General features: G+C 39.4%; 1 protein-coding gene across 1 annotated transcript; it reads right to left on the bottom strand.

Annotated features, from left to right (window-relative positions):
- Positions 1 to 806: 806 nt before the first annotated feature.
- Positions 807 to 23,943, bottom strand: SLC5A7 (solute carrier family 5 member 7). Its single transcript, XM_034758067.1, has 9 exons — positions 23,739 to 23,943; positions 22,133 to 22,355; positions 15,461 to 15,574; positions 13,565 to 13,720; positions 10,628 to 10,776; positions 8,116 to 8,250; positions 5,877 to 6,030; positions 4,251 to 4,468; positions 807 to 3,528 (listed from the first exon to the last, which is right to left on the bottom strand). The coding sequence occupies exons 2-9, from the start codon at positions 22,308 to 22,310 to the stop codon at positions 2,887 to 2,889; spliced, it is 1,746 nt and encodes a 581-aa protein (XP_034613958.1). The 5' UTR covers positions 22,311 to 22,355; positions 23,739 to 23,943; the 3' UTR covers positions 807 to 2,886.
- Between the last annotated feature and the right edge of the window lie 1,111 nt (positions 23,944 to 25,054).

Genomic DNA, 25,054 nt, shown 5'->3' with positions numbered 1-25,054 from the left:
AAGCACCAGCTGGTGCCTGGAGCCGGCCCTGCTTCCCCTATAAAGAGCCAAAGTATCAAGGCTTTGCATGGTTCATTTACAAATGGTTGCCAGATAGAGTCCTCATACTCGTCCTGGAACTAGGGCACAGGCCACCTGCATTATGAATGCAGGTACAGGCATGGTTCACTGTGTCAGCTAATGGGGGGCTTTGGACTAGCAGATCTGAGCTGTGCATAGACCCAGGGCCGGTGCAACCCATTAGGCGACCTAGGCTGTCGCCTAGGGCGCTAGCATTTGGGGGGCGGCATTTCGGGTCCTTCGGTGGCGGCCAGATCTTCGGCCGCCCCGGTCGTCGTCGGCATTTAGACGGAGGGAACTGGGGCAGGGGGACGTGGGGAGGGCTGCCTGCAGCATGTAAGTGGGGGTGGGGCTTCTGCTTCTCTCCCTCCCAGGCTTGCGGCGCCAAACAGCTGATTGGTGCCGCAAGCCTGGGAGGCGGGAGAAGTGGAGCAGCGAGGGCGTGCTCGGGGAGGAGGCGGAGCAGAGGTGAGCTGGGGCGGGGAGCTGCCGCAAGGCTCTCCAGGCCGGGGGGAGCTGCCGCGGGGGGAGGGCAGCTGCGACGGGGGACCGCGGGAGGGCGGAGAGCTCCCGCAGGGGGGGGGGGGGGGCGCAAGGTGGAAGTTTCGCCTAAGGCGCAAAACATCCTTGCACCCTCCCTGCATAGACCCACTGGCCAAACCCCAGCAACTTTTCTCCTTTCCTTTCTATATGGTCCAATGGAGAATGTCACTCTGCATGCAGCAGGTTTTGGCCTGCTAAGTGGTCTGAATCTGCTCTTCCATTCACTCACACAGTAGAAACTTGGCATTTCTATTGTGTATTGGGCCATGTGTGCATTTGAAGGAGATCTAGTTTTGATCTACAGTCCTTAGAGCTTGACTTTTTTCTTTTAAATCTAGCCCTGCAGTTCATAAGGTGCACATTCAGAGCTGAGATGCAGTGTTATTTTTGAAATATGACTTTTGGAAAAACATTAACATTTCTAAAATGAATTTTATGTACATACATAATATACATATAGAATTAAAACTCCACAAAAGGAGCAAAAAAACTTAAGGATCAACCTTGTGAAAGTTTTGTTGACACTGAATGCAAAAGTTGATGGCTTCTTCCTTTAGCAGCAAAACTTATTCTTACATTTTCTGTTCTCTGCTATAATTCATAGTTTCATGAAAGTTAATAAGAAACTGTCACCAGTAATCAAATCATAAGGAAATATGAATTTCAGTTTTACACTTTTCTGTCATCTGTTAATTTTACAAGGATCATTGGAGAATTACTGGAGTATAACTCTTCATTATAGAGCAATTTAGCTGTTACGCCTCCCATTGGGAAGGACCGTACTAATGAGAACAGACACAGACATCTAAGATATGGTCAAGTGGCTGCAATTTTATTTGTTCTTAGTTTGCTGTGCCACGGGGCTGAGCAGTAAGAGGCCAACTTCAGTCTGGTGCTGCCTTTTATGGGTGCTGATCCATCTGCTGACCAATCCTAGTGTTCCAAAGAGGCATTGGGATTGACCAATAGCAGCCCTCCTAACAAAGGAAGACGCCCTTTGGCTGACAAGCATCACTGTGCCACCTGTTGGGTGTGTGGATTAGCCTTTCCTATTAGTTACTCTGACCTTGAAGGCTGACACCTATGGCTGCCCAAAATTTTTCTGTCAAAACTGTTTTTCAATAAAAATTGGGTTTTCAACAAAGGGAATTTTTCCACATGTCCACTTTCCATAGAACATTTAGACTTTTCACAGCAACCCCCCACATAAAATAGATGGCATTTTCTGTTTGAAAATGTTTTGTTTTGTTGATGAAAAGTCAAAATTTTCTACAGGATTCCCACCCCTATCTCCCATCCAGCCCTCTTGGCTCCCCTTACTATTAATGGACTCTGCACTGTTACATTTCCATATCAGCAGGCTGTTTATGTCCAATATTCATTTTGACACTGAGTGAAGAAATTGTTTCTTTTCTCACAACTGCAAAACTGTATTTACTTCTAGAAAGCATAAATTCCTATTACTTCACCCAGAGCTTAATTTTCAACTCAATGTATTGCTTTATTTTTTTTTTATAAACAAGTTTTTTATCCTCTATTGGTGACAGCCTCCCAGAGCTGGAAAGGAAAGGCATCTGTAGTAATATACTTTATTTAAGGTTATCTTGCATATTGTATAAGATAACACCACTTTAAAATAGTGATATCTTTTTGAACCTTTTTTAAGAATAATACATTTAACCCTCCTATAAGGAACTTATTGTTAATCACACACTTAATTCCTTTAGTAGAAATAATAAAATACTGGATGTATTTTTACTAAATTTGTTATAAGAAAAAGCAAGAAAGGTTGTTAATTATTACTTCTTGTTCAAGCAACCTGATAACTAGCAATGAATCATTTACAGTAATGACCATATATTTTTCAATTTGTGCCAATATAATATTGACTGCTCATTATTTTAGAGTGACCATATCATAATCTCACAGATGACAAATGTCAAGTATCTTTATATACTGGCTGACCTAAATAGTTTTCACTGTTTTCTGTTACGTATATTTTGTGGTTTATATATTTATTAAATTCTGTAGTATCAAGATCTGTTTGCATGGGGGAAGGGGGATGCTGAATTTATCCTTTGTTTGATATTCTATAACCCAATGCAACAAGTTTGATAATAAAATACAACAGTTTATTTCACAGGCTCCCACTCTCATAGAAGTGATTTAAAGAATTGTGCAGTGACATTTTATTCCTGGTCCCTGTTTTTCTTCTGCTAAAATGCCTCTTACCATTCTTGATGGGATACCCTGTTGCACTGCATTTTATGTGAAAGCAGAATTTCATTTTGTGTTGGTCACCAAGTTATCTTCAGCATTGGATAGCTCTGGACTTGAATCAATGTCACTGAAGGCCTCCTTATTTGTGAAAGTTGAGTTCAGAGTCAGACTGCGCCGAGGGTTCACAGGTGCAAGTTCATTTAATATAATATTGTCACTTTTTACAAGAGTTGCTTTGTCCATGTTTTCTTGACTGTACCTCGCAACAACAGCATCAAGGAAGTCTAATTTTGGTGGCAAAGAACCGCTTTCAAATAAATATTTTGCTAGGTAGGAGACTGCAATATTAGTGAAGAAGGAGGTAAGCATAGCAAGTGCTTTAAATGGGAAGCGTTGGATGTATATATGATTTTTATCTGCGTAGTAACCAGGATAGAAAATCAAGGGCTGAAGGTAGAGGTATGGTTCTCCTCCAGTAATTCTGAGAAGGAGGCCAAACAAATATCCTGCAATGGCACCATAAGTGTTGGTTCCTTTGATAAATAACACACATAAGAGTTGAGGGAAGATGATGATGTAAACAAGATCAGAACTGAGATACCAGAGTCCATAAACTGACTTAGCTAGCAGAGCCATTGCTGTTGCTGATGCTCCAAAGACAAAAATAGTGATTCGCATGACCCAAATTATTTCTCTGTCTGAAGCCTAAGAAAAAAGAAAAAAGTGTTAGTTTTCCATAGTAATGCATGTATGACTTTTATTTTGACTAGATCATATATAAGACTCTGAAAAATCAGAGGATTTTGCATGATTCATAAACAGATATTGTGAAAGATTTAGGAAGATATATAGCATGTAAGAAGAAAAAAATTCAAGGGGCGTGGCTGTCACCCCCAAATTTTTGCAGCTTTAGGGAAATATAGTTTAATATAGGGCACAAGCAAAAGTAGACTGACAGAACTGAATTTTAAAAATAAGCACATCATTAAACAATTTGTTGATGTGAGAACATATCACTTAATTTACACTGACAGGCTTTTAAGCTATAGTTCATTCTGCTCAATTTCAATTTGTCAAATGATTTCTAAGCATTTTTTATGTTAATCGGTGTTCTGAAAATGTCTCATAGTTAATGATTTAATAAAACTTGTACTGACAATAATAATTAGGAATTGTTCAAGTATAGTGTAACATCATGAATAGAGCTAAATGCAGTTTCATCAGATGTTACTTCTTCACCTATGTAATTAATCATAATCACCAGGATTTCTATGATTTTTCATTTTCTTCATTTAATATACTGTAATAAGAGAAATGTTACATTTTATCTTACTAGAGATAGAAACAAATGGAAAAATTTACAGTGTCACTTTGAAAGTCTCCCCAAGCCCTTTTCATTACAAAAATAAATTGAAATTTAATCTCACATTTTGTCGAAATGAAAGTTGGTAAATGTTTCGAGCAAACATAGAACTCGCTGATAAGATTGAAGAGTCAGCTGATGACATTACAGCAGCAGATACTGCACCAAGGCCAAAGAAAGAAATATAGACAGGACAAAGATATTGAAGCACAATTGGTAAAATCATATCTGCTTCTTGCCTCTCTGTGGGGTCTGGTAAACCATACATAGTCTTGTTCCAATCTGTAATACAAATATATATACATATATATGTAATTGATGGTGTAGGATACATATTGACTTCTTTGCCTTTGTGAATAATCAGTGAGCCAGTGCATATTGTCATGTTCATTCATGCTCATTGAGTCTATGCAAACCTTGCCAATTTGAATTCAGTTGGTTGCAGCAAATATAAACCAGCTGTTCTGCTTTGCAGAGGGTTTGTACCACCTGAGGTTCAGTTGAAGGGGTGGGCTCATTTCAGCCTGAACACTTCAAATATACCTGGCTAAATTTGCTGATTTCACAATGAAACTAATAAGTTGTGCTAATGTCTTCCCCACTAACCTCTGCACCCGAAAGGCCCCTTCCTTTTTTGTTGCTATGTTCTGATGCAGTGGCCCTCAAACCTTCAACTGTCTGGAATCTTTTGGGTGCCCACATGGCCTGCTGCCCTCATCTGACTCTTTGAAATCAGTGCACTGGATTATCCCCATGATGCCCTGTATACGAAAGGTCTTCTGCCCCCAATTCCTCCCAATCATTAGCAGCATCACAGAAAACAGACTGTTGGTGCTGCATATCACTCTTCTGCATTGACCACTTCCTTGGGGCAGCACTATGTGTCTCGTGACCAAAACTAGAAGTAAGGAAACTCTGTGTTTCTCAAGCTCCTGTGCAGGACAGCATGGTGTATTAAGACCTCAGACTTCCCTAGAGAGCAGTGCAACAATAGGAGCAACCACCTTTCCTGCCATTCTGTTGCTGAATTGGAGTAGAAGGAAGGAAAGGCCCAGGATATGTGTCATTGATTGCTGATCACCAGGTGGCTTTACCTACATAGCCACTGCCCAGGTGTTTGGAATAGGAAATATCTTTTTGTTATGCTTGCACAATGCCTAACAACATGGGTCCATGATCATTGACTGGCTCCTAGGCAATATAAATGCAAATTATATTATTAATAATAAATAGCTAATATCAGGATGTAGCGCAAACTAAAATATTGTACCAAGTCTGTTGACACCTAGGAGAGACAAAATAATGGCAGCAATGGGGACAAAATTCCAGCTGTAATAGCATAGGGTTGTACCACTTGAACAATAGTAGAATCTCTGTTAGATGGTATTTGCATAAGATCTATGACATACACAATTAACTTGCTCTGATTCCATTCAATAGAAGGTAGTTTTATACATTTACAATAGGTAGTTCATGAGTATATTCAAAATATATTAAATATTTACATCATTAGACTGAGCTGTGGGATACTTTGAGTCAGAAGAATGTTCTCTACAATTACATTCAGGTCTATTCTTGTGTAAAGGAAATCAGGAGAAGTTTAATGATATTACCTGGCTGGATTATATACTTTATAAGGGTTTTCACACACTGATAGCCATAGTTATATTCACTGTGGTCAGTCATTTACCTGTTGATGCTCCTATTGCACCAATGAGTATCGCAGGAAGGGCCATCACAAGACAGCCAAAGGCAGCCAGAAAGGATAATACTTGAGCATATGTGGCAGATGAAGAAGAAAGAACTCGCTGAAAATATGCTTGCCATGGGATTCCTCCCAACATCTGCAAGTACAATAAACAATATTCTATCATTTCTGGTTTACTGAGGGTTTCTCTGATATAAATATATTTATATAGACCGTAACAAGCAACACCAATAATCTGCTCCTATCCAGTGTTGTTACTACCTCAATTATATATGCTATCGAAAATTTCAACAGGCACAACCCATAACAATTGAATACTTTCACTCTTTCAAATTACACTGAAATCTTTTGATGTGTAACCACATCTCTCCTTTTCTGTGCAGGCCATTCCCTTGAACAATTATTATTAATACTTCGCACTTCACCAGTCATCCAAAGATCTCAATGAGCATCAGAAATACTAATTAAACCTTACAATAAAGATTAGGAAATATTATCAACTAATTTCATAGATGGAAAATTGACATACAGAGCACCCTCTTGAAGCCAACAAAATCTATCTTAGGCACCAGTAGGATTTGAAATGAACATTTCTCTGTACTTGACACATGTTTTAGACCTCCAAACCATGCAACTATGTACTTTCAACCCAGTCCTCAAATAATTCTTCTAAGCCATGCAGCCAAAGTAATATCAATGGAAAGTCTAAGAAAGCAGTGGCACAGAACTTTCAAACCATCATAATGGTAGAGAAACAATATTTTTTCTTTTAAAAATGGTGCATCTCTTCTTCTATCTTGTTGAATAACAGGAATCATGTTTGAGTAAATTTAAACCAACACACAAAAATCTACATTAAAAGTACATTACTAAGGTTGCAATGTCAAGTCTGTCTTGAGAACAGGGTTTGAATAGTGTCCAAAATATAAGGAAGGGGGCCACATATTGAACAAAGAAAAAACAAAATATTAAACAGCTGCTCGTTAACTGAGCACCATCCATCCTGTGCACTGAATGTGGCAGGGGTCCTGTGGAAAAAGTAGTATGTAATTATATAGTTAACAACTGTTATCATAATGCATACACACTGTTGCACAGGCAACCTTAATTCTGACATTTCTTCATTTTTTTGCATGTTTGGCTTTACAGTTTTAATATAGTGTTTTTTTAACACAGGTTTTTTTTGTGCATTTATGCATGTAACTTCCTATGTTTTTAAAAAGAACAAATGGAGAAACAGAAATTCCGTCATGTGGCACTATATTGATACCCTCATGGGCCATCAACAGGGTTGGAACCTTCAGAACCACCAAACAGACCTCTTCCCCTTGAGCTAACAGAGTAATAGAGACCAGTAATATATTCTATTCCTCTACTCCTTCCCCAACTTGGCCAAATTTGCCTGATTTTCAGAGGAATAGCAAAAGTTACATCCTTGGCACACAGGGCATCAAATTCCAAGTTTCTGCTCTAAAGCATGGGGGCGCTTGACTTCTCAAAAGAAAGGTTGCCAGAATCTTTTAACATAGGCAAAAAACCCTATGTATTTTCTAGATCCATTCTCAGAAACAGCTGAACCATTTTGGCTGAAATTTTATAAATAAATAAATTCATTCAGCCTGAGGCATTCACCTGGAATGGGAAGTTATACGTCCAAAGTTATAAGCAACTGAAAAGAAGGATGTTCTAATGCAAAGTGTTGGGCAACCTTAAGAATACATGGAGTTACCAGCCGTTCCTATATTAAATGGATTTTGAAAATATTAAACTCAGTTTCACTCTGGCATGCATCTGTCTGTCCATCCATCCATCCATCCAGGGTTTTCTAACTCACCTACAACTGTAGCATCTTTAATCAGCTGTATTTAGTATTTATTGCCTCCTACAATATAGTCCTCCGGCAAGAATGCCATCTGTTAAATCGTATCCTTATTTTATTCTTTACCTTTAACTAGGTCAACTCTTTTAGCTAAACAATATTTAACTGCTTTGCTGATGGCCCTCCACTTCAGCTGCTCTGCTGCCATATTCTACTGAAATTTCATTGAAATCAATTGACTATCAGGATATAGCTAGTATATTCATCAGCAGTGAAGAAGTTAAAAACCTCCATGCACAGTTTACTGGCAACTTTTAATTAGCCACTTTACATTTACACGTCACATGGCAATACACTATGAATGATTAAATGCTTTATTCTCTCATACAAGCCATTACTTACCAGTAAAAAGAAATTGTCAAGCCATGAGTAGACATCAAGCGATTCAATGGATCCAAGCCAAGACTCTTTCTGCGCAGCTGTGAATCCAATGTTTTTAACTGCAGGATGTGACATTGCAAAAGGAACACTGATCCACTATAACCAAAGAGTGACATTTTATTGAGTATAACAGTCTGTGTAAAAATTATGAAATTATTGTATGAAAAATTTTACTCAGTATTTTTCTTCTTACTATGTGCTTTAGCTCAAATGCCAAGTTTAATCACAAGAGAACCATATTCTCTGTTGGTGTAACTTCACTGAAGCAGAGGTGGATTAGGGGTTTGTGGGGCCCTGGGCCAGAGCAAGTGGGGGCCCCTCTCCACCCTTTCTGCCTGCAGCCCCCCACCCCCGCTATCCTGCCCTCCACTCTGCCCGCCTACCAAGGAAACGGGATTAGGGCGCAGGGGCTCACCCCTGCCTGCCTGCTTGGCACTCCTGTGCAGGGGTGCCCATTTTTCCAGGGACTCCCCAATTGGCCATGGCCCCTGGGCATGGGCCCCATTGGCCCAGTGGCTAATTCACCACAGCACTGAAGTCCACGGAGTTATGCCAGTGGAAAGTTTGGCACAAAATGTAGGTACACATAAAAACCAAATGTATACAGATAAGAGGGAATTATACTATAAATCAGTGTTTCCCAAACTTTTGAAAGCTGAGTCCCCTTCAGGAAAATGCCTAGGGAGGTTGTGGAATCTCCAACTCTGGAGATATTTAAGAGTAGGTTAGATAAATGTCTATCAGGGATGGTCTAGACAGTATTTGGTCCTGCCATGTGGGCAGGGGACTGGACTCGATGACCTCTCGAGGTCCCTTCCAGTCCTAGAATCTATGAATCTATGAAACCATCTGCTTGTCCCTGTTATTGGAGCAGTCACTTGAAATTTGGCAAGAGGGGCTGGTGTTTGCCACAGGGATGTGCCTTGTCCATCCCCATGACATTCTGCTCATATTTAGTCAAGTTCGAAGCTTTAGAAAAATCACAATTTGCATATGCTCAGTAGGATCTTCTTAGATTTAGGAACTAAAATCTCTGAAGATTCTATCCACACTGGGCATGCTCCAGCCCAGAGCTGAACAGCATCTTCCTTTCAATTGACGCTTTGGGTGCTGTGAGTTATGCTGAGTCCAGGTCTGGGCACCTGAACTGAGAACAGGGAGCCTGTCTCTCTTGTGTTCTCATTAGCCTCCGCTGGGATCAGGCATCTTAAAAGAGGAAGTTACCTGATTTGACTGCAGAGGGAACAAGAGCTGGGCCTACTAGAGGGTGGAAACTGGAGTGAAGGCCATCAGGATGGGAGAGGGAAACTAGGACTAGGAGGTGGGGTTGTGGGGAGAATGGGATTGGATGGGCAAAGAAAACTGGGACTGGGAGACAGGAACAGGAACAGAAACAGGGAGAGCCAAATGAAGCAGGATTAATGTGGGATAAAATAGTATGTGATCAGATAATTAAAGACTGTACTGCAATACATACACATAAGGGGGCCAAATTAAAGTTTCACAGGTATCTTTAATTCTGGAGTTTCCTAAGAATTGAATGTTTGACTTTTCAATCTTAATAATGTTCGTTTAATGTAGCTGTTGTATGTACCATACACACATACAATGATTAAAGGGAAGATTCTTTGCTGCATCCAGTTTATGTTGAACTACACAGAAGGGGAGGGGATTCTCAGTACATTCAGTAATGGATCCATGATTCTCTGCCCTAATCCCAAACCCTGGCATAGTTTAGGACAGTCTAGAGACTGTTCTGAACTGTGCCTGAAGGCTATGGTGCCCTAGGGACCATATGCCAGCTGGGGATTTCTGGAGCAGTTCTCCCTCTGGCTGCTCACCCTCTTGCACTTCTTCACCCTCTGTGCCACAGGCTGCTGGGAGGGAGGTGACTATGTGCTGGGACTCCCCTATACCAGGTGTATCCCCAGCTGAGGAGTTACAAGAGGTTTGGCATTGCCTGAGTGGTTCAAAGGGATGGAATGAGCCAGAGAATAGAGTCCTGTGTCCCTCCTTCAAACTCCCACATGTCATCAGTGTATGGGCTCACTGGCACAAATGCAGCTCTGCGCTCACCGAGCTCCCTCTGGAATCAAACTGGAGCAGTTCTGCTGTGCAGGCTGGATGTGGAGGCTTTGCATGAGGAAGAGGGGGCAGGACTGGTTGGTTATAGGACAGGTGTGTAGATCCACTGCTGTGAGAATCTTCCAGTCCTCCTTTGAGCAGAAGCTCTTTGGGTCTGTGGAAGGCTACTTTATACTGCCACTAGGCTGAAGTAATGTCTCTGCAGAACCACACTGCTCGCAGCATGGTGAGGGGAAGGATTTCTTCTCCCCACTCCCAGTGACCATACTCAGTTCCCAATCGGTCAGTTAGGCTGGGCTCTGGGCCTCTGGATTTGGCCCATTTTCCAGAGCAAGACCACTATGCTTGGAAAAAACAACAGCAACAAAATATAAATGAGCAAGCTCACCAGCCCCAGGAAGATGCAGAAGAGCTGAACCACATCAGTATAGGCCACTGAGTAGAGTCCACCCACCAGAGTGTACATAATTGCAATCAGGGCAGAAACAATCACTGAAATATTGACATCAATATCAATGATCACACTTATGGTGGCACCTGGAGGGGAAAACAAAAGACGTTAGCTATTCTGCTTTCTTCAGTCTCCTTTCAGAAGCCAGTTTCAAGATATGTCACACACTGCAAAATAAAACTGTACTTTGCTTTCTTTGGCCTGTTTTTTTGCTTTTAAGATCCAGTCGATAGTAAGGAGCGGTGTGGAGCTGCATTCTGCCTCATCCCAGGGAGACAGAAAACCTCCTGGAGCTCCTGAGGAGGGTGGAGGAATGGCTGGGATAAGAGGGGGAAGAAGAGACACTTCCACTGGATTTACAGCAGAGGCTAATTTCCCTGCCCAGGTGGAATTCTCCATCCACCTTCTTCAATTGCTTTAAGTGCACTTTGAGCTGCTTATGTGGGGGCAAAGTGGCCAGCCCCCTGTGTTTCCAGATGTTGTGTGTATGGACATTACTCTAGAAATTAATTGCTTTTGTAGTATTGATTAAATACACTTTATTTCTACAGCACAAAACTTTAACATTCATTCAAACAGTGAATCTCAATAAAGCAATTAGTATATTTTCCTTAGATGAAAAAAAACAACCAAAAAACCCCAACAGTGTCACATGAATGCATCTTTTATCATTCATTTTAAAAATCCTTCCCCCACTAATTGCAGAATGTTTAATTTAAACCATCACAATGACTTGCAGGTGTGGCATCTCTCCTGTATGTAATCACTAAGGTCCGTGTGAACCCATAGTTGGGAAAGACCTAGCAGTACAGCTCCTGCAGAAGCTGTGTTGTCTTAGGGCTTCAGGGGGCTAGTGGGAGGCATGCTGTTTCTTCACAGATGCCTTCAGAGAGCCTCCAAGATTCATAGGTTCAGGGATGGACCCACATATCTTTCTTAGACTGCTGCAGACCTGTCCCTTTCTCCCAAGTGAAGAACTATGAGGAAATTCAGAGTCAAAACTTATTCCCCATAGTGGATATAACCTTCATAGGGGAGAATGGTCCAGTAAATTTGGGAGCACAAAATGGTTGACTTTGTTCAAATAGTAGCTAAAATGGGGAAATCTCTCCATTTTAGAGTCTTTAATTATCACTTGTTAATATAACATGCTAGAAAGGCATTCACAATACTTACTTTCTTGCTTTGAAATACAACATAAAGCCTTCTCAAAAATCAATTGATCTTCATTCAAAAAGAAAGAACATTTTAAATTCTCAGAAAGTTCTTCGAGTCATTCACTTCCCATCACCTCAGCAGGCAGTTTGCTCTCAGATTCTTAAGGGTCTTGTGATGAAATTATGGAGAACAAGTTCCCCAGTGCTTTGCAGTTAATCAGAGCACAGTTGGAAAGAAGCTTGAAATTTTATTTTTTGTTTAAAAAAAGATTGTCCTGTAAAGCAGTACTATATATGTGCACGCTGTGTGTTACTTGGTTTGAATCACGACCACTAATGGTGATTTAACTCAAGAGTTTTCTCCATTTTTGAAGGGATAGCAAAATTCAAATCTCTAATAGGGATGGGAGAATGGAGGTGTGATTTTCTATATACAAATATTACTCTTCCTTTTCTGAACCATTAGTTCTCTGAATCATTTTTGAAACCTAAGAATGTTATTTATTTTTCCAAATACAGATGCATTCAGAGTTTAACAAGACTTAGGTTCATTGATCAGTCACAGCTTCAATGTTCTATGATCCGTTGAAATTGTTTTACAGCTAGGACTTCTACAATGGTCAACTGCTAGGGATTATAGCATTTATATGCACTAGCAAAAATGTTATGTGACTATCCTCTTTCTTTGACAGCTATTACTCCTGGTTGCTGTGATCTTGAGGCTTTCAACAAAAATTGTGTGGCTGAAAATAACAAAATGCTTTAAAGTATACTGAGATAATCATGGTTCTGATAATCGGGTATCTCTAGACCAGTGGTTCCCAAACTTTAACGATCTGTGAACCCCTTTCACTAAAATGTTGTGTCTCGCGAACCCCCTCTTAAAAATGAATATTTCCAGGAATTTTCTCCTTTACCTGAGTTTAAATTATAAAAGCAGTGATCTTGGAAATATAATTTGTTTTTATGACACACTAATTATTATTAATTATTATTTATCATTACAGTATTTTTACTACATTATGAAAATGGCAACACTCTTCCAAGATCTCACTTTCGTAGCTTGTATCACTTTGAATAAGCCTGTTATAAGACAAGGCTCCTATGTTTCATCAAGGAGTATCAGATGTGAAACAGCATGAAGGTATTTAAGAAGCCAACTCAGAGTTCCTCCTACACAAGCATTCAGGTCTTGAGCAGTCCAGGCAAACAACGCACGTTACAACAAAGCTTAAACTTGTTCTTCATAATAATTTTAAAAACAATACTAGCTGCCTATTTAATTATAAAATCAGCAAAAAATATCCACCTCCCGTTCCATTTCTTATAAGGAGTCTTGAAGTTTATATCTCCTCAGTGTGATAGATGTGCTTGCTTTGATCTGCTTAGCTCTTGGAAGTCCAGGGGCTCCAGGCTGCTGGCCCCATGCTGCCCCGGGTCCCTAGTGACAGCTCTGTCCACCATTAGGGAATTTTTTCCCGAGAACCCTCTGTAACATTTTGCGAACCCCCAGGGGTTCACGAACCCCAGTTTGGGAACCACTGCTCTAGACCAAGACAACTGTCCTTTTAAAAACTGTTTGGCCAGGGTAATTCGCATTTTAAAGTAGTTTTTGTGTTCAGGGGTTGGTTTTGAACTGGTGCTTCTGTTATGCATTTCTGATTTTTTAAAACTCCCTCTGGATAGTGAACTAATGTTTTTACTGCTGATCCCTTACCTAATGCAGAGAAGATGGCTGCGGCCCAAAACATCTCTCCCATTAGAGCGGGTATAAACAGCAGCCCTCCCATTCTTTTTCCATAAAGCTGTTGAAACGGGTCTAACATTGTCACATAGCCTTTGGAACGCATGGGTTTTGCAAAAAATAGACCACCTAAAAATTAAACAACAAAAAACGCCAACTTTAGTGGAGAAATGTATTTACAGTCAGTAAAACACTTCTGCTTTTAACAGGTGTAAATGTATCTGTTGAACTGTATTTTTAAAGAAATGTAAAATGTAATTAAAATATCCTCTAAACATAAAAGGAAGTTTTATTTGTCCATGTAAAGAAAGCAGCGGTTCAAAGAGCAGGATAAATATGAATGAAAATCATTTACCCCCCTCTACCCTATGTATACACACAACACTAACACACATGGTCTGGTTATGAAAAACAAAATATGGATGTGTAAGGCTCTGTGCTTTAGTGCATTCAGCCTGCTGTGAGTGGTTCATTTTCATTTAATGTAAAGGTGCTTTGCTTGGGATCAACATATTGGAACAGGACTGCAATTTTGGTTTTTTTGCTCTAATTTTATTTGGTGATGTATCCACAAGCCAGACATGAATGTCCAGCATGAGAAAGGAAGGAATTTACCCAGCATTATGTCTAAGAGATGAACAGGGTTAGATGACTGGAAAGCATATTTGGGGGAGCAAGGAGCCACCTGGCAGGGGAAGGATGTATAGGTAGAGATGAGGAAAAGAGGCAGAAAAGCATCAGCAGGAGACAAAGGAACAGAATAGAAGGGAGGGGGAATGAAGTGAAGAGCCAAACTAGACAATGGGATCCATTTTTATCAGAAAGGACACTTAGCACATTACCAAGAGATAAAAATAAATACATACATTCCTGGTAGTACTTTTCCATTTAAACAATTGCTGTAGTTGATACAGGGATCTCATGTTAAATAATAAGATGATGACAAACCGGTCAGGAGTTAATCTATACTATTGTGCATGGGAAGGAAAGTGGTTCACAAGACAATAGCTTTATTAAGTGGTGCTCCACCCTATGAAGAAATCTGAGAGCCCCTGTTCTACAATGAATTTTACTTTCTGATTTTTTTTAATTAAAAAAAGGAATTGTGATGTCAGACCAACTCCCTTTTGTGCAAATAAAATATACTATGTTCATTTAAAACAACATATAATAAGACTATATTTATGAAGTCAGAAGTACTGTATTTAAAAAACAAACAATTACACTGTCAATACTTTAGACCTTATATACTAGCAGCCATTCAGTGTAAGCCTCCTAATTTTGGTATATCACTTTGGCTTTCATTCTGAATTTGAGGGGAAGGAAGGTCCACTGTTTAGGGCATTAGCATAGGGGTTGAGAACCTTCAGTTCAATTCCTTGCTCTGCCACAGCTTTCCTATGTGACCTTGGGCACATCACTTAGCCTCTGTGCCTCAGCTCTCTGCCTGTAAAATCTTGATAATAGCACTTTGCTGCCTCAAAGGAGTATTGTGAGGATAAACACATTCAAGATTGTTCTCAAATATTAAGGTGATGAGGGCCATATATAGTACCTTTCATTGACAGATTTGAAAGAAACAAAATTTACTCAAAATAAAAGCTTTATATTACTGTAGTAGTCCTCTAGTGCATTCAGAAGGGTTAACCTCTAGGTGTCAAAGGAAGTCTTGGTGAGTTAAGATATCAAATTATTTCCAGTAATTAGTAATGCATTAGTTTCCTTTCTAAGGGCCTAATTGAAAGCCCATTAAAGGCACTGGAAGCACCACCATTAATGGTAATGCCCTTTGCATCAGGCCCTAATTGTGGGCATTCCAATAACAATTTTAACATCTGTATATTTTAAGACTAATTTATTTTTGCTTACCTAAAACCAGACTAAGGGAATAGCCAATGGGTGCCTGAGCCCAAGCCAGCCCGTAGCCTGGGACATACACAGCTTCTGCTGTCCCGTTGATATAGCCTCCTCCAACCCAGGTGGCTGAAAAAGAAGAGAAGGAAGAACTGAAAACATAAACTCTATTTTGATGGTCAACATTTATCATATAACTATAAGCTGAACTCAACTCAGAAAATTCTTAACGTTTAGATTTAACAAGAGTTTAACCAATGAGGGTCCTTAAAATATGTCTTGAGTTTCACTCTCCAGCTAAGTTAAAAAATCTCTAGATTTGGCCAATTTTCAGTACTTCAAATGCCATTTAAAAAAAATTAGAGCTACGGTGGGCATGTCCTTCTACCAAAATTTTTAGACTTTGTCTCATCTGTATTGAAGGTTTCTAAAGATACATTCCTGAACTGAGTTTTGCTATATGTAGAGGTCCTGCTTTCATTCACAGGAAGAACTGCAATATTTGTGATATTCCCAACTACTGGAAGCTAATGCACTCATTCTGTCTCTGGTGGCAGATTGCCAGACCTGGGAGGCTGAGGATCAAGACTAAGTCTCAAATGCAGATCTCACACACAGAAGTGTACTGTAATTAGATCTGGGCAAATAATTCATAGCAAATAATTGCAGTGAATATGATTTCTTTTCCTGTTTGCAGATTGCCTGCAAATAGAGCTTGATTTTCTCTAATGTATTTGTACAGATACTCTCTGAAAAATATTTATGAATTAATGTTTGGGTCTGTAGTTTGTTCATGGGCAGTTCATTACTAATGCTAGATTTTTGAAATGCAAAACCTGCGCAGTTTTGATTGGACACAGAGGTCACAAGATTTGGTTCTTATTCCCTGATTAGATGAGAAGGAATGTAACTCTTAGAATCATACTTCCAGTGTAAAAACTTGTGATTTGAAATTCACTTTCTCTGAGTATTCTGCAATATGCTGTCAGCAGTCACTGTTTCTACAAACATTCATGCCAATAAACTAATTTGTTAGAATATTTGAAGAAAGCAAAGACAAGTGGGGGGTGAACACAGATGAAACAAATTTATTTAAAAATTTTAATAAACTTTTATGGGAGATTGTTTACAGTATTCGCCCCACACTCTCTGTAATAATATCACCGAGCAGGTACAAAATGTGAGTTTGTGTGTTTTTTAATGTTGAAGCTAAATCTTGTACGTTTCCACAGGCTAAGGAACAAAGCTAACAGTGGAGTTCTGGCTACAAAGAGAAATAATTAGTATCTTCTACTCTGCATTCAGAATCACAGCCCTGGTCCAGTATTCAGCTGCAAATCTTTGTAGGAGATATATTTGGGACAGCAGTGGAAGATCTGCTCCTGGTAAGAATTGCCAAATCCTTCCCCCTGTGATCCTGCTGTTGTCAGTGGACATCTTGGTAGCTTGCCAAGATTTATTGCACAATACACAGACACTGGCAATGATAATAATGCATGCCCAGATATCAAGAGATAGAAAGAGCACTCACCCCATTACTGATCCCTGGCACCAGGACCCAATATTATAGAATCACTGACATACTGCTCATACTATAGGCTTTTGTATTGCTTAACAGGGATGGGTGGAAAAGCTAGAGAAAACATGGTCCAGTCTAGTTTGGTTTTCCAGTGTCCTGACATGCCTGTGATATGTGTTGCTAGCTGTATGTTAAAGAGTATATAGTAATGGGATTGAAGTGCCTAGATACCATGATTGTAATGTCTACATTGAAAATGCTTAGGTGGATGGAAGGATGTTTTACCTTCTTCACTAGGGAAGGTGGACATAGAATCTGTAGAGTGGTGCCCAGTACTCAAAGTCCCAGGCTGGAATAACTTGTTGGCTGAGTCAGATCAATTGCACCAAGCATTGGTTGAATTTGGGATGGGGAGTAACAGGTCTGGACCCCTGACTTTCTCATTTCAGAACACCCACTTCTCTTCCTATGCTGCTTAGGCATTTTATACCTGCTATAAATCATATAGGAGTATGTATATCAGGGCTCTGAATGCACAGAAGGGATTATTTTGTCCAGCACAGCCTTTTTCACCCAGAAATACTGACCAGCTTCCTTAGTACCAGACCGAACTCTTATTTTTATTTTATTTTATCATATACTATATGAGTAAGACAAAAATTCTGAGGTGCTGTTTCTAATATATTAACACATTTCTAATGGGATAATCTGGGCTTCACTTCATGGTCATTTCGGTTTCCTTCCCTCACAAAACTGCTCATGCAGTAATACTCATGTACATACATGGTTGCATATATAAGATAACAGATCATTGTATTGTTCTTTCTGATATTTAGAATGTTCTAACAATGGTGCAGAGCATCTCTTGACCTGGTTGTACCTGAGGATCTCTTAATAGACCTTAATAGACCAAAGAATTGTGGGGGTGGTGTTAGCTCTCACCACCTCCCCGCATGAACAGGGAGTTCTGCCCCCAGAATCAGATCTCTGAGGTCTGTGCAGAACTCAGGAAATCTATTTCATACCCACTTAGGGTATTGCCTCTCTCATTGCCATAGCTATGATCAAGGCAGGTGCTTGGGCAAGAGCAAGATCAGTCGGTAAGAGAGAGAGGCTGTTGATAGGACATTCTCCATGGAAGAACCATGACTTTCCACTCTTATCACAAATAGCCCAAATTGGTTAATCTGCACTGGATGTTCCAGAGCTCATCTATTTTCCCAGGCTTTCAGGAGAAATGGCTGGTATTTGAGGATACAGTGGAATATTGTTCAGTATTAATTTTTTGGTTGGTCAGTTTCTGGATTTGGGGGTGAGGAGTGGCTTCTAATTATATTTTAATTTGCAAGACTGTCTTTTAAACATCTGTTGTAAGTACCTAGAACATTGGGAAGGTGCCCTTTTGGGAATGCATACGTCATAATAAATAAGTAAATAAGACATAAGGATGAAATTTCATTCTTAGATGTATATTTTCTGATACTTAGCTTTGCTAAGCCCCACTTTTAAAGTTATTTTAATGTAGTTATTGTGTGATCTCCCTTTTTTAAACAAGCCAGCCACAGGGAATAAAAAACTAGTAATCTACAGAGTCAGTCACATATGGGAGACTATTTTAATCTTTTATCTGCCTACACTTCGGATGAAATACAGACAACACCAACTTTCCATTTTAAATGTACACCAAGAGAAATGTTATAGATTATGTTATAGATTACGATGTTATAGATTATGATGTGGACTCAAATTCTGCTTTTAGTTCAGATGAGAAACACAGAAATTCATATTAAATGATCCTTCCATGTCAACACGTATCACAATATTGGATTTCTCTTGTAGTTACGCAGATAGAAAACCAGCTAGCATTTCTTTATAAAACAATCTGCTGACTTATCACTCAAATTGTTATCAAGCTAATGAGATTTTGTAAAACAAAGTTACGGATCACACAAGCATCATATTGATAATTTTTCATTATGTAAGAAAATGTAGTGCTCTCTCTGACTAAAATAAAGAACAGTGTCCGAGGATCATTATTATCATGGCTCCATTTGGAGCATTATTGTTAGGCTGTGGCAGCATTTTGATTAAACAACTCCCAGGGTTTCCCCCAGGGTTTAATCACAGCCATAAACATTTATGGTGGGCTGAAATTTGCCACAGATCTCATCCCCGAGGTAATTTTTTTTACTAAATAAAATGCTAATAATTTGTTCATATTCAAATTTATACATATAAAATGATATATGAGTTAAAGGCTTAATTTGTTCTTCAATACATCTTAAACAATTTCAGGTTTAAAATGAAATTTTGTGATTTGACCATAATTCAGTCTTCTAACTCTTTGTATTTTGAGAACAGCAGATATGTTTAGCTTTGAACCGTTTTGTGTCAAAACATATTATTTACTTTTTAATACAGCTGTTTCTTAAGAAACATAAAACTCCATTTAGATTTTCCCCATTGACATTATTCATTGGGTGTATATATTTTATAAACTGTCCAAATGCTTATTTACAAAATAAACGTCAATAAAGCTAAGGGCCTGATCCTACTCCCATTGAATTCAATCCAAAAATTCCCATGGACTCCAGGACTGGGCCATAAATTTGATATTAAAATCTAGGTACTCAGTTCTGCCACCCTCGTGTTGAGTAACACCTTACCCTAGGAGTCACTCCTTTGATTTCAGTGGTACTACTTGTGGAGTAAGGCACTACTCAGCAGGAGTCAAGGTAGCAGAATTGGGCCCTATTCTAATAAATACAATTTTAAAGTTTTTTTTGTTGCCACATGTTTGTGCTATGGGTGTGCTGTGATGCTCAATAAGCAGTTTTTCATTTACGTTCTCATTTACATGTCAGGCTTTGTTTTTGAATTAGCATTTAAACAATTAAGGGAATTAATGGTATGTATTTATGTTGGAATAATATTCCTAAAATTCAGGAATTTCAAAGCTCAAACTAAAATACTTCCCTTTAACTCATTCTGCCTGGATATCACAAGATACTCTCCAAAAATCAAAATCCCCCATTGTTCGGAGACATCAAAATACCAAGGCGTATCATGGCAGTTTTGTGTATATTATGGTTGATTATCATCATCTTACATTTAAAAATTGCCTTTCATTCCTGCTTTACAAACTGTGTGGCCCAATCATCCCTATTCAAACAAGAGTTAGGCCCTGATTCTGCATAAATGTATGAATACACGTACATTTGAGCACTGTGCGAAGTGCCATTGAACTTAGAATGGGATTAACTTTATGCACGGTTGGTAGTCCCACATTAACTTCAGCGGGGCTACTCACAGCACATAAAATTAAGCATGTGCATCAGTCTTTGGATGATCGAGCCTTACACTTTAAAATACATGGGATTTTTACCTGAACAAAGACATCAGGACTGGATCCTGTGTGAATACAGGAAACATCACCAGCACAGATGATCAGAGGATGACAATTCTGTTTTGCAGCAACTTTTAAGGTTTCAAAAATAAAATAAAATTGTTTTTGTTCTTTCTTTGTTTTGGGAGAAAAATCTTTGGAATGTGTTCATACTAATGGCACTGTGTCAGGAGGATGTGTGTGTCCTGGTGATTAGGACTGGGATGTGATAGACCTAGGTTCAAGTCCCTGCTCTGCCTGATTCAGAACGGAGTTTTTCATCAGGCAAAGCAGGGATTTGTATGTGGGTCTCCCACAGCGGAGGCCTAACCCTAACCATCAGCCTCCCCACACCCTCCTGTCCTGAAAATTTTTGAGAGGTTTTGGTTTCATTCCAAGGTGGAAGTAAAACAAATGTTGAAACTTCAGAAGTTGCCACAAAATGGAATCGTCATCTTCCAGTCACTTCTACTGGTGACGTGCCTCATTTTGGTGAATAAGTTCCAACCAGAGTTAGTCAGCGATATCTAGCCTCCTTTGAATGGAGAGGTGACAGTTCAGCAGGCAACAGGAACACACTACACTACACAACAGTGGAGGGAGGGAAGTAGAGTTTTAGCCTTGATTCAGAATCCATTGGCTTTAAACAACATCCTGAACAATTTTTCTGCTCTACAACCAAATCTGCAGTCCTTAAGTGAGCAAAATTCCTATTGCAGGCAGTGGGAATTCTGCTTGATTAAGGAACACAGAATTTTGCTCTTAGTTTTTATGAGTCTCTTCCTTAACTCTGAAGCTGGAAATACAGCATAAGAAAGAAATTTCAATAGAATCTGATCAATCTAAATTGGAGGTGTAAGGACTTCATGTTGGAATTGCATTAGGAATATCACAAATGTGAATGATTCTAAAACAAAATGACATATGTTTAAATAAATAGATGACGTCAGTTCAGTTTGTATACAATGTAATTTTGTACAAATTAGATAGAATATATGAAAACACTTGTAATTTAGGGCCAGATTGTGATGCTTTTACTCATACTACTGAAGAGTTACTCACACAAGTAGCCCCATTGTCTTCCGTTAGTCCAGTGGTTCTCCCAGACACTCCAGTGCACCCCTTTGAGTCTCAGAGGTTGCGCTGGTATGATTGAAAGTAATACTCAAATCTTCTCCTAATCTCTGTCCGCTAATATGAATATGCACAGTACAATATTAAGTCATTTTGCCAAACTCTGGCAAAATAGGCCAAAATAATCCTTGTGTAATTCTATTGAAATCAATGGAATTAAATTTGGCCCAGTGCATCAAAAATGCTCTTTCTGCAGCATATTTTCCCATTCCTTTCTGCATTTAAAGTTTTTTCTCTCCTAAAACACATCTCTAACCCACAGGTTTGGGATGCTATAATAAAAGTAACTGTATCTTCACTCCACTGAAAAATTCTGATGACTCAGTCTTCTATTTAAAATAATTACTGCCCCAAAACGTCTCTATTTTACTGATTAATACGGCATCAGTGTAAAATAAATAGAGTTAATTCTCCCTTTAGAATATAATAAGGATTATTTAAATGCCTGGCATATTTATGTATTCATTAAACAAATACAGTATCAAACAAACAAAAATCATCCATCTTAAATCATGACTGTGCATTGAAATTAAGATTTCTTTTCTCCACTTTGCATTATTCAAAACACAATATTGCCTATATCTTTTATTCACATGAAAGAAAGAATGAGATGCTATGTTTCAGGTATAAAAAAGAGCGTTTATCATACCGGTCATTGTAAATCCACCAACTAGCAAGCCTATATCTCTTCCACCGACTATGATAGCTTCTCTGCGATCTCCATCGCTGCCACTGTTTTTGGTTTTCCAGGCAGCCCATATTCCAACAAACAGGATTGCCAGATAGAATACAATTATAGCTACCAGCCCCTCCACATGGAAAGGCATGTCGAAATCACGACTGTTCCCTGGTTTGCTATTTCATTAAGATCTCTGGAGAGAATGCAATAATACATTATACACTATACATCTGATAAAAGCAAAGCAAATAAATTATACATGGTATGAGACCAATTAGAACCAGAATATAAAGAAAACTCAGCAGTTCATCAAAGAGAGTATATGGATTATTTTATTAAATGGTTATTTCAGATGTAACCAGCCGTAATATGAGTTGTGTTTAAAACAATCCAGGTTACACCAATATTTTACAAACTTCTGACAAACCCTTGAAACTAAATGCAAATTGTTACTTAATTTTTTTAAATTTGTTTCAGGAACAGAAAACTAGCATTACATGAGTTAAACAAAACAATCTTGCTAAAAACTAGGGCCTTGCAAGAAATCACTTGTAATTCTAATTGTTTAATATACTCCTTGATATAGTAGAACTCTCTACTCAAGAAATACTTTTGCTTACAGCCTCCAGAATAGAAGATATTAGTAATATGAGCTGTTCATTTTTACAAGGGATCTTTAATGAGTTTAAATCCATGCTACAAAATTACATTAAAGAATATCAAAGCTGTGGACAAATAATAAACACACTAGAAAACTTAAGTCTTGGAATCTATACCCTTTCCCTCCCCACATTAACTCCCCATTCATCTCCTGTACCTATACAACTGTATTTTCCTGCTCTTGCACATCTGTATTTGCTTTTTGATAATAAAAATTCCTCGCACACCACAAGAATTTCTTCAGTTTTGTCATTCATTTTATAAATAAAAAACTCGTTCATTTAAAAAAGTCAGAACAGAGAAACATGCCAAATAGAAGACAAGTGTAATTGAAATAATCTTAGATAAATAAACTGTAGAGGATTGATACTATTAAGAAATATACCTATTCAGTGCACCTTTGCCATCCTTTCTCACAGTTTCTTTGAACTCACGCTCAGTTACACAAAGAAATGAACCCTGTATTTTTATGTACTAGATATTGACACAAAACATACAATCTTTAATGTATACTGTGGATCTCTACATAAAAAAAGAATTTAAGTTTCCATACAAGTCTATAAGTGAAGTTTAATTCCCCCCCTCCCCCAGGAATTGATAATACTACTGTCATCTAGACAGAGTGTAGCAAATCCTTCCAATCCCCCACATATCACTATCCAATACCTTTGACATACATAATAAGCCTTTACGTTCAAGCAAAGCAGGTAGCTTGTAGTTTCTGAGTTCGCACAGGCAAACCCTGAGCTTGCCTACTAGCTACAGTAGCAAGTTAGAGTTATTACTCCCATTCAAAAAAATTAGGATCCAGACACGCACAGTTCCCTGCATCTTCAGCATCACTCAGCCAAAGCTTTTCCCCTCCAAAGCTTTTCCCTCCCCAGTGTCACTAATTCCAATCCCTGCCCCCATTCACCTCTTTTGTGGCAGGGTCTCCTCTTTCCCCTTCTTTCTGTGCTCTCTGTCTCCCCTGTCTCTTGAACTGGAGTCAAGCAGTCAGATCCCAGCGCCTTTTGTCCAGAGGTAGAGTGTGAGAAGCTTTCTCCTTTTTTAAAGGGACAGTTACATTACAAAGAGCTCCAGCCCCACAGGAGCATCACATCTACTAGAGCAAACGCACATAGTGTCCTGTACAACACGGCACACTACTGACGCACGGGCAGTCACACGCCCTGCCAGCTAAGAGGCCCACTGTGTTTCCCTCTTCCATGTGGGGGGTGCGTCTGTCAGAGCTGGGTGTGGGGGGGAGATATCGGAGTGCAAGGGGGGATCTGGGGAGAGAGATGACTCAAAGGAGAATGACTGTCTGAGCCATGCATGGGGAACAGAGGGAGGGAATGATCAGAGGGGAGAAGAGGGAGGGAGAAAAAAAATAAAAGAAAGGGTCAGAGAGGAGCAGGGAATGAGGAAGAGAAGGAACTAAAACGATTGGGGATGAGAAAAGGTGAGGGGAAATGAGAGGAGGAAGGGAACAAGATAAAGAAGGGGCTGATTAAACTATGCATGCACTGGGGAAAGGGAATGAGGGACAGTAGGCATTAGGTGGGATAGGGATGAATGAGAGACAAAAGGAGAGAGAGAGAGAGAGAGAGAGAGAGAGAGAAGGTTTGATGTAGATAGTATTAGCAAGTGCACAAGTGGTACAATAAAAATGGAAAAAAGTTCAAAGTCCAAAATATAAAGTAGGGAGATAAAAGAGAGACGTATACATTAACAAAAGTCAAAGGGCTGAAGAAGGCATCACACATTTTAGTCATTCAGTAGCCTCAGGATTAGCAGTGTGGAGTCTGGAAAGTCCTCCTGATAGAACAGCACAAAATGATCAGCCATTCAGTAGGTGTGCAGCATCCTCAGCTGCACTGCAGCTCCACTGACGGCTGTTCCTGAGACCCACCCCGGCTGTGGTCATTTGCCACACACCTCCCCACCCTACATCTGATCTGCTTGAGCTTGCACTAGAGATAGCACGGCTGCTTGAAGCCTGGCAGTCTCTCCTCAAGCTGAGTGATGAGGAAGCTCATTGCCGTTCTGCTCGCCACAATATGACAGCATCTACCATGGACACGGTCGGTCACATAGTCCAGATTGGTCTTCTACTCATGAGTCGGTGGCAAGGCACTTCCCACATATCTTCTGGAAAGTGGCAGTTGTGTCGTCTCCTGGAATTTGTCAAGGAGGTTCTTTGCTGCAATATAATGCCTGATGTTAGGAGGAGGCATATTAGAGAGGACT

This window comes from Trachemys scripta, chromosome 1 (genome assembly GCF_013100865.1).
Source record: "Trachemys scripta elegans isolate TJP31775 chromosome 1, CAS_Tse_1.0, whole genome shotgun sequence".
Classification (NCBI taxonomy): Eukaryota; Metazoa; Chordata; order Testudines; family Emydidae; genus Trachemys; species Trachemys scripta.
This window is presented reverse-complemented; position numbering and strand designations above follow the sequence as displayed.